This window comes from Antechinus flavipes, chromosome 1 (assembly GCF_016432865.1).
Source record: "Antechinus flavipes isolate AdamAnt ecotype Samford, QLD, Australia chromosome 1, AdamAnt_v2, whole genome shotgun sequence".
Taxonomy (NCBI): domain Eukaryota; kingdom Metazoa; phylum Chordata; class Mammalia; order Dasyuromorphia; family Dasyuridae; genus Antechinus; species Antechinus flavipes.
Window position 1 is genome coordinate 49,008,127 of NC_067398.1, and position 9,716 is coordinate 49,017,842.

General features: G+C 41.1%; 1 protein-coding gene across 3 annotated transcripts in view; it reads left to right on the forward strand.

The window, feature by feature from the left end:
* IRAK2 (interleukin 1 receptor associated kinase 2) overlaps positions 1-8,447 on the forward strand; it is a 59,776-nt gene extending 51,329 nt beyond the window's left edge. For all 3 annotated transcript variants that reach the window (XM_051982086.1, XM_051982097.1, XM_051982076.1), the window contains 5 exons: positions 52-247; positions 2,909-2,971; positions 4,578-4,778; positions 4,915-5,164; positions 7,066-8,447. In XM_051982086.1, coding sequence (XP_051838046.1) covers positions 52-247; positions 2,909-2,971; positions 4,578-4,778; positions 4,915-5,164; positions 7,066-7,187 — 832 coding nt within the window. In that variant the 3' untranslated portion in view covers positions 7,188-8,447. The remainder of the gene's footprint in view (positions 1-51; positions 248-2,908; positions 2,972-4,577; positions 4,779-4,914; positions 5,165-7,065) is intronic.
* The last annotated feature ends 1,269 nt before the right edge of the window (positions 8,448-9,716 follow it).

Here is a 9,716-nt window from a genome sequence, read left to right on the forward strand (position 1 = left end):
TTTTTGTCTTGCTCAAAAGGATAACTTTTGCCTCTGTTTGATCTTCCATAGCTCCAATGTTCTGTTGGAAAGAAACTTTGCCCCAAAGCTTGGACACCCAAGGATTCGACTATCCTCTGATGATAAAAAATCCTCCTATACCATGATGAACACCCAGCTTTTCCAGGCCTTGACTGCATATGTCCCAGAAGATTTCATCAGAGTGGGACAGCTCACAGAAAGAGTTGACATCTTTGGCTGTGGAATAGTAAGTTTTCTGTTCTTTGTAGGGCTGGGCTCTGTCTAAGTTTCTTTCTCTTGCCTGCCTTGGACAGTGTGGCAGAGTGGATTGAGAGCTGGGCTTGACACCAGAAAGAATTGCATTCAGATCTTACCTTTGACATGTATTCGCTGATTGAGCTTCACTTTTATGTGCCTTAGGCAACTTAATTACTAAGTCACAGGTTTTTCCCTGGAGGGAAAGAATGGGGGGCAACAAGGTAATAATCAATAAGATTGATAGCTCATTCTCAATTCCATGGATGGTCCATGGCCATTCTTGGCGGTGTGTGGGACCGTTCGGGTGCAAGACCCCCTTCCTGATCCAATTAACTAATCATCAGGTACATCATCAGGTACAAAGAGAAAACATTTATTTAATCCCTGCAGGGAGAGGCCCAGACACACACCTGGGAGATATCCCATGCTCCCGCCATGTGCTCCTGGAACCTGACCTGCTTCCCACTTGTCCAGGCTTTAAAAGCAAAACGCTCAACCCTTCTCATTGGATAGACTAACAGGATGTAACCATCCTTGACCAATGATCACTAATGCCGGCTGCCTCCCACAGATCATGTCACTTCCTGCAACTTCTTGTATCTCAGGTTCAAAGTTCATTCCTCCACAGAGTAAATGACCTTCCCAGGGTCTCATTCTAGGAGCATGTGACTCAATATGAGAAATATATCATCTGATCAGTCCCGTTCAGTGGAAAATTTTGTCTGATCAACTTCAATAACGAATAGACCAGCATTCTCCTAAAGTGATCCCCTAGTGGTGGTCCTCCCCAGCGGCAGTTCACAGGAACTAGAAAGAATCTAGGGGCCGACAATAACAACAGCCGGCATTTATATAATACTTTGAGGTTTGTAAAATGCTTTAAATGTTACCTCATTTAATCCTCAAAACAACCCTACGAACTAGGTGCTATTACTATTCCCATTTGATAGATGAGGAAACTGAGGCAGACAGGCAGAGCTAATCAGTACCTGAGGCCAGGTCTTCTTGGCTTCAGGACTAGCTGCTGTGCACTGTGACACTTTGGAACACTGCACCAAAGTGCTTTCTGAAGGCCTGAACTGTGCTTTGTATTTCTGGGCATTCCCAACAGTGCAAGAAAAAAATGTATCCTCACCGGCATTTAATCATTGATTTGGATGGAAATGGGCCTACTAAATTTTAAAAAAGGGTTTTATTTGTGCCTTTTGTCTTCATGTTGTTGTCAGTTCTCTCCCAATCCTATTTCCTGTATTTGAATACTCCCTAATAACAAAATAAAATACTTAAGCAGAAACAAGAGATAACAATGGTAATTTGTGCAACATTTTGCCCTTGGACTCAGTAATGAGGAACATTTTGGAAGGGGAATCTCTCTGAAAAAAGATCTTTGTGTACTTTAAAAATCATATCCCACTGCCTACTGTATTGTAATAAGTCTTTGGCCATAAAGATAAAAGAACAGATCCAAGTTCTGGGTTCTTGTCTTGCTTTTGTTGTAACCTATGTGTGTCTTCCAGTACTGAGCTTTAATTCTATTCAGCAAGAGTCTGATGAATACTTAGACCTTGCTTAGGAGAAACCAAAGAGACAAGAGCCATGGTCTTATTGTCAAGGATCCAAAGGTTTTATTGGCACAGGCAGGTCAATTTTGGTACTATTTTACGAAATTTAATATATAATTAAAAAAAAAAAAGTTATACTTAATAGCTTACAGTTTTGCATGTAATTTTTTTGTTCCTTTAACATGAAAATATTTTTACTTATGAGTAAGTTGATTAAAATAGGATATTTTGAAAGTAGATCCCATCAGAGAGGTGAAACAAATAGATGAAAACAGATCACAATTTGGGATAGAAAATTAATAGTGCTGGTCTCAGATTTCACAGAACGGAGGCAGAAGGGTGGTACAAGTGAGACTAGGGCTGAGCCTCGAAGGCTGGGTGGGATTTGGTCAGACCAAAGGGAAGGAACCCAACATGAGAGTAAAGGCACAGAGATGGGTGCTAAGCCTGAAGCGCCTGGAGCAGCCAGGAGCATGACTTATTACAGAAGTTGGTGCTGAAGAAGGATAAGAGCTAAGATTGGCTAGCTAGACTGAGGACAGATTTTGGAGAACCCTGGGAATGAGGTAAGGAGTGTAGCCTGTAAACAGTGCCACTAAAGGCAGTGGGGTACAATGGAAAGACCATTGTTACAATTAGAAAACTTGGCTGCAAATCCTGCCTCTCTCACTTCCTACCTGTATAAACGAGTCTCAGTCTCCTGATCTATAAAATAGGTCCTTCTAGCTCTAATCTATGATCCTATGAAGATTTCTGGGTGGTGGAGTAACCTAGTGAAAGGAGTGCTTGAAGGAAAGGTGAGTCTGGGAGTGACGTTCAGTATGGATGGAGTCCAGCTTTGGTAGCCCCATGAACTACAGGGTTGGAAGGCCTTTTAGGGACTATCTTAGTAGTAGCCTAAGCACATAATAGTGGCGGGAGTACTAATGACTGTACCACCTAATTTCCATGATCATATACTGGGAATCAATGCAAATTCAGCAATCATACACACAGAGAGGCTATTATCATTAGGAATAAATGGTAATGCTCTTAAATAGACTATGTAGATAAACACACTCAAGACCCTAATACATTGTTCTCTCTAGGTGTTAGCAGAGATTCTGACTGGTATCCCAGCGATGGATAAAGAGAGAACTCCAGTTTATCTGGTAAGGCACTGAGCACTGGTTCAGCTGGTAAGGCCACGTTCATAGGCTACATCTCCTTGTGGGCCCATTAATAACCTTAGCCTGAGGCGGCCTGGGGATGGGCAGGGTGGGACAGAGAACACGTGTGTTCTGTCTGGGTCCCTCAGACATGCCAGTCGAAGGCTAGGGCAGTCTCAGTCACATGTGGAGCCATTTGCAGAAAACTCCTCGGGCTAGGTCTTCTCTTAAGCATTAAATACAGCAGAGTTCTGGCTAGTCTGATCTCTGAGGAATACTCATTACCTGTTCTTCAATTTAGTTTTTACTGATGTGCATATGTTGTGTCGTCTTATAGGACAGAAGCTCTTTGAGAGTTAGTTTTTGTTATATTCACAGTATCTAGCACTGGTGCCTGGAACATAAGAAGTACTTACTAAATGTTTGTTGGTTATTTGATTCTTAAATACCCTTATTCAAGGTCATCCCATATTTCTCTATCCTTTGTTTTGTTGGATTTCCCTATTACTGTGATAAGTTTAGAGGTTCTGGGCAAATGTATCCCCTTTCTGGGGCAACAGCTAATCCAAAAATCCCTGCATTATTGACTCAGCCTTTATATACAAAGGTCAGCACTTCATGGTGTTGCAGTGTATATTTCTCTGGTTTCTTATAGATTTTGTCTTTGAGCAGTTTCATTTTTTTCTTCCATTGGGATAGATAACCAAAACACTTCCTCTCCTTGGCTGGCACCAGTGTTGCCATACATTCTGTCTTAGGGCTATTAGCAAGAAGCAGCTCTTTCACCACCTAGATGGGAAGAAAATTGTTAATTTCTCTCCATTATTGCTATCCATAGATCTCCCCATTTGCCCCTAGCTTATAATGTAGCATTTTGGAAGGATCAGGATGTGGCTAGTGGTCAAACAGAAACTTCTTGTTGTCTAGAGCAGAGATTTTTTCACTGGTCTCCATGATGGGACATCTAGGGTTTTATGAAGTTCACTGGGTTTTGGTCGAATATATGGCAAGTAGAGTTTAGTTTTGGGAATTTTTATGAAATAGTTGAATTATTTCCATCCCTATACATTTTATATATGTGGGGGGATAGTATTTTTTTAAGGAGAGGAATTGTATTTATTTATTTCGGTTATATATGTGCATTTTTTTTACATATGTCTTTATGAATCATGTTGGGAGGGAAAAATCAGAACAAAAAGGAAAAACTATGAGAGGCAAAAAAAAAAAAAAAAAAAGAAGAAGAAGAAAAAGAGGAAATAAAACCAAACATAGCATGTATTGATTTACATTCGATCTCCAAAGAGGATATTATTTTTAAACATACTACCTTACATTTCTGTCTCTAAATTTTATTCTTCCCTTTACCCTGTGTGGTGGTAAAGGGCTCAAGGACAAATCAAGGACTGTCCCAGGAAGCGACCCTAAAAAAGTGGTGTAGGTAGAAAATTGATAACATTTGTTTTTCCATGATATTGAAGTTTCATAAATTGCTTTTTGAAAAAAAAAACTCTCAAAACCTGAAAATATTTGAAGTCCTTTCTGCAGATAGTTTGGGGGGAATTTGTGGTTAACCATTATCAGCTCACATGAGGATCTCTTCTTTCCACAGAAAGACTTACTCATCAGTGAAATCCCAAGCACCAAAGTCCCACTGTGCTCCAAGAACAAGTGTGTGGAGAAGTTGGCTGCAAAGGAGATCTGCCAGAAATACCAGGATGCCCGAGCCGGGCACCTGCCGGAGAAGTGTGCTGTGGACTTCGCCACAGCTGTCTACCTCTGCCTGCAGAAGAAGAGCCCCAGCCTGACGCAGGTAGGACTGGGGTCCTCCCCAAAAGTCACACTGTTGACCGGCTGGATAAAGGGAGATGGGACGACTTGTCTAAGGCCCTGCTCCTTGCACTACCTCACATGAGGAGCCGACCAGTGAGCGTTTCTCCTCCCCACAGGTGCGTGCTGCCATGGCAGAGGTGGAGCGGCAGGTCAGAGACCTCCAGGGACCCCGTGACGCCGGCAGTGACTGGAAATTGAAGAGATCGGGGAACACCCCGGAAGAAACGGATGATGTCGAGGATCTTGGCACAGAATGCTCTTCTTCGGATGACCATGACGAGAAGGGGCTCTGGGCAGGGTCAGAGTGCGGGGAGAGCTCACTCTATGTAGGGGCAGAGGCGGCCTTCTCAGGGCATCCTCCAGCTGGTAAGAGCACAGGAACCTTCTCCCCTCCTCCCCATCTCAGGATCACCCACCTCCCTGCTCCAGACTCAGCAGAAGGGGCCTTGTAGAGTCCCTTGCCAGCCCTGAGCGCTGCTGCCTAGGACTGCTAGAGAATCGTGCCCGAGAGTGGGGTCTTTAGGCCGTGAGGACGGTGAGGGCGAAGAAGTTTGTCTGCACTCCTTCTCCATTTTCATTGGGATGCCTTACTTAAAATTCCCTTCCCTACACATGCACCCAGGGCTCTCCTGCCTCTGTGGGCAGCCTCTGGTCATCCATCTGCTCTAGAACTGTTCTCCAGTCCTTTTTTCTTCTCCCTTTCCCTATGTGAAAAACAACTGTTCTTTGACCTATTACTATTAGGGCCTTCTAGGTAATTGGTTAAATTAGGCAAGCTAATTCTTGCTAAGGTGTTGATGACCGATCAGAAGGCTGAACGTCTTCTCTGGCCCAGATGACATTACCATTTTTACCAAAAATGTTCTATGCTTTAACCCAAAGGAGAGACACTAACAATGTCCACTAAAGGAAATTTTACCCAAATTAGGCCTACATTTAGATCCAACTTAATTTTTAATTCTTTAGCCTACCATGTTTTCTTCAAATTGCACTAAGATTTTTGGAACATCCTCTGGGTGTTTACATATGTGTGTAAGCATATATATGTGTATATATGTATACACACACACACATATGCACATACACAGCTTCATGCAGAGGCACACAAATATATATACATACACATATTTTACACACATATACATACATCCACACACATACGAAGTGATTTAGGTAGGGATGTGGATAGGACACTTAGCCACAAGAGAGATTAGAAACTGTCCAGTTATAGGGAACTGACAAGGGAAGGTGCTCATTCCACTTTTGGATAGATGTAATTGTTAGGAAGTTTTTCCTTTATTCAGATGAAATCCACCTCTCCATTTTTAATTCTGCCCTCTGGGGACATGAGGAATAATCTCAATCTGTCTTCCACATGACATCTCTTCAAGTATTAGTTTTTGTTCTTCAAATATTGTTTTGTTTTTATGATCCTATTAAGTCTTCTCTTCTCTAGGCTTATTCTCTAGTTTATATTAGGCAGTGAGCACCCTGATCAGATCATATCTGAAGCATTCTGGGCACCATATTGTACGAAGGGGCTGAATGAGCTGGAGAAAGTCCAGAGGAGGGCTGGCAGGAGGGACTGGCCTTGTGTTCATGCTTCATGGAGACTGGCTGAAAGAAGTGGAGAGTGGGATTTCAACAAGAGAAGAGTGAAGGGGGGGATAAAGGAGATGGAGGGGAGGGAGTAGGTTATAGTCTCTTCATGTAGCTGAAGGAATGTCAGGTGAGAAAAAGTTTAAGTTGGGTTTTTTTGGCCTCAGAGGGTAGAATAGGAGCGACAGGCAAACATTTTAAAGAGGAAGAATTTGCTTTTTTTGGGGGGAAGGGGGAAGGCAGTCAAGGATAGGTGACTTATCCCTGATCATGCAGCTAGTGTCATGTGTTAGAAGTTGGATTTGAAGTCAGATCCTCCTGATTCCAGGGCGGTGCTCCCCACTGTGTCACTTACCTTATGAATTTGCCTTATTTTAATGAAAACCTTCCTAAGAATAAGAACTTTCCCAAATGGAACAGTGAGTTTCCTTCCCTGGAGGTCTTCAGGCAGAAGCTGGAGTCAATTTGTGGAGAGGGTTGGAGGAAACCTCCTTTTTCAGGGATGACTTGCCTTGGTTAGCCACTTTATAATTACATGATCTTGAGTCACTGATGACAATTTTTGAGCTGGTGGGAGGAGGGAGGGGGAAGAGGAGTGACAAAATCTTTAAAAATGTGGATTTTCTCTTCTTTTGCTCCTATTCATATTAATTTCCCTTTGATGTTAGCAACAGAAAATTCTTGGGAAGTTGAAATCAATGATGCTAAGAAGAAATTGATGGAAAATATTTTGCTTTATGAAGAACAGCAGTTAAACAGCGAGGAGCTATTTGGATCTTTTAAGCCATAAATTAGGTGACAAATTAATATGGGGAAAAAGAAGTGAAAAAAAGAGACAGATTGGAAATATATGAGTTCTTTGTGGATAAAGACTTTCAGGACATAAGAGTGGGTGAGAGGATACTTTTCGTAGATGTGCTAAAGCTTCTGCTTTTAAAGACATAAAAATCTACCTGGTCTATTAGCCTTCCATAATCGGAAATCTGAGCTTTGAGCTTCAGAACTGAGATGATGGGAACAGAATGCTTGAAGGAACCTGTGAAGGGACAAGGAAACGATGGAACCTCCTGTCTAACTTTGGAAAAGTTCTCTGTATCAAAGAACACTACGAATTCAGGGAGTTTGAGTCTCATTAACCAGGGTACCTCTTGGTGAGTCACAAGCCCAGAATTTATCTCTGAAAACCCAAAATAGACCTGAACTTGATCTAGACTTCCTGGAGCACCAGAGCGGAACTGACTGGGTGTCCCCCTGATTCTGGAACGTTTGAGACTCTGCTGAACGTTGCCTCCAAGTGGGGCAGAACCAATCCAGCTGCCTTTTCAGAATGTGCAAGAATTCTTTCACTGCTCCTGGCCCTCATAACATGGCACCTGATTCCATATTACATGTGAACACTTTAGATGCTGAACATGAATCAAATATTTATTATTTGCTATTAGCTTTGACCTGTGCAACGGACGATCCCTCTACCTCTGCCCCCAAGGGACATTACTGATGCAAAGAAGAACTACACATTGTAGTAAAGATCTTTTATATTGAGAATAATATGTTATTTACTTTAGAGTCAGAGGCCTTGGGTTTGAGAGCTGGCTCTGTCACTGACCTCTGCCCTGGACTTCAGTTTCCTCATCTGAAAAATGAAGGCGTGGCAGTTGTAATTGCTAAGATCTTTTCCAAAGCCGGTGTTCTAACTCCTAACTTACTGCCTTTTGCAACATTTTGATATAGCATACTTTGAGAAGCATGGGGGCATGGTAGAGAGAGGGCTAACTAACCTTGAAGTTGGGAAAATCAACTCAGTCCCGGTAGATAGGTGAACTGTTAACAAGAGGGAAGTCACCCTAAGTGTCTCTGGAGACATGGTCTCCAAGCTGTTTTGATCCCTGTCAGCAAAAATTTTTGATTTCCCCAATATATATGTATTTATTTATAAATTGTATACATCTATAACTTATTCTATTATGTGGAAAGGGTTGTATGTAAAACTGTGAATCTCTATTGCATAGAGCTTGCATAGTTACAATAAATTCAACATGTATCTTTTAAAGATTTTCTGCTTGTCAGAATTCCTTCCCTGTGGATTATGTTCTTTTATATGCATTCTTTTGAAAACTTCTTTTAGAATTTTATTTTTCCAAATATAAGCAAAAAAAAAAAATACACAATGATCAATTCTGGTGGACATGGCTCTCATCAACAATGAGATGATTCAGGCCAGTTCAATGGCCTTGTAATGAGGAGAGCCATCTGCACCCAGAGAGATGAATGTGTGGACCATAATATAGCATTTTCACTCTCTTTGTTGTTGCTTCCTTGCATTTTGTTTTCTTTCTCATTTTTTTTTCCTTTTTGATCTGATTTTTCTTGTGTAGCATAATTATGGAAATATGTATGGAAGAAATGCACATGTTTAACATATATTGGATCACTTGCCGTCTAGGGGAGGAGATGGGGGGGAAGGGAAGGAAAATAATTAGAACATGAGGTTTTGTAAGGGTGAATGTTGAAAATTATCCATGTATACATTTTAAAAATAAAAAACTTTAATTAAAAAAAAACAAATATATGCAAAGATAGTTTTCAGCATTTAGCACCTTGTGTTCCAAATGTTTTTTCCTCTCTTCCCCTTTTCCTTCTCTCTAAGACAGCAAACAATCCAATATAGGTTAAAAATATGCAATTCTTCTGAACATATTTTCATATTCATCTTTTTATATGTATTTTTTTCTTTTCTTTTCTTTTTTTTTTTTTAGTGCTGAGGCAATTAGAGTTAAGTGACTTGCCCAGGATCACACTTTATTTGTATTCTTTAACAAAACAAAAACAAAAATTCCAGTGACCCTCTTTTTTTTCTTTTTTTTTGGGGGGGGGGACAAATATTTTGTTGATTTTCTCATTTCCCACCTACCCCACCCCAAGACAAAACATAAATTTTTTGTAATAATGTTCAGCTAGGAGCAGTTAGATGGTGCAGTGGGTAGAACACTGGCCCTGAAGTCAGGAGAACCTGACTTCAAATCCAGCCTCAGATATCTAACACTTTTTAACTGTGTGATCCTGGGCAAGTCACTTAACTCCACTTGCCTCACCTAAGTTGGGGAATGCTCTTTCTAAGTGTGGATAGAGGAAAGTTTTTCAAGGTGCATATCATTTTTGGACAACAAATTTACATGAAAATGGAAACATTTCTAAACTTTTGTTTTCAAAATGTTCTCTTTGGAATAAGAGTCTCTTTGAAAAAAACTTTTGGGACAGCTAGGTGGTGCAGGGGGTAGAGCACCAACCCTGAAGTCAGGACGACCTGAGTTCAAATATG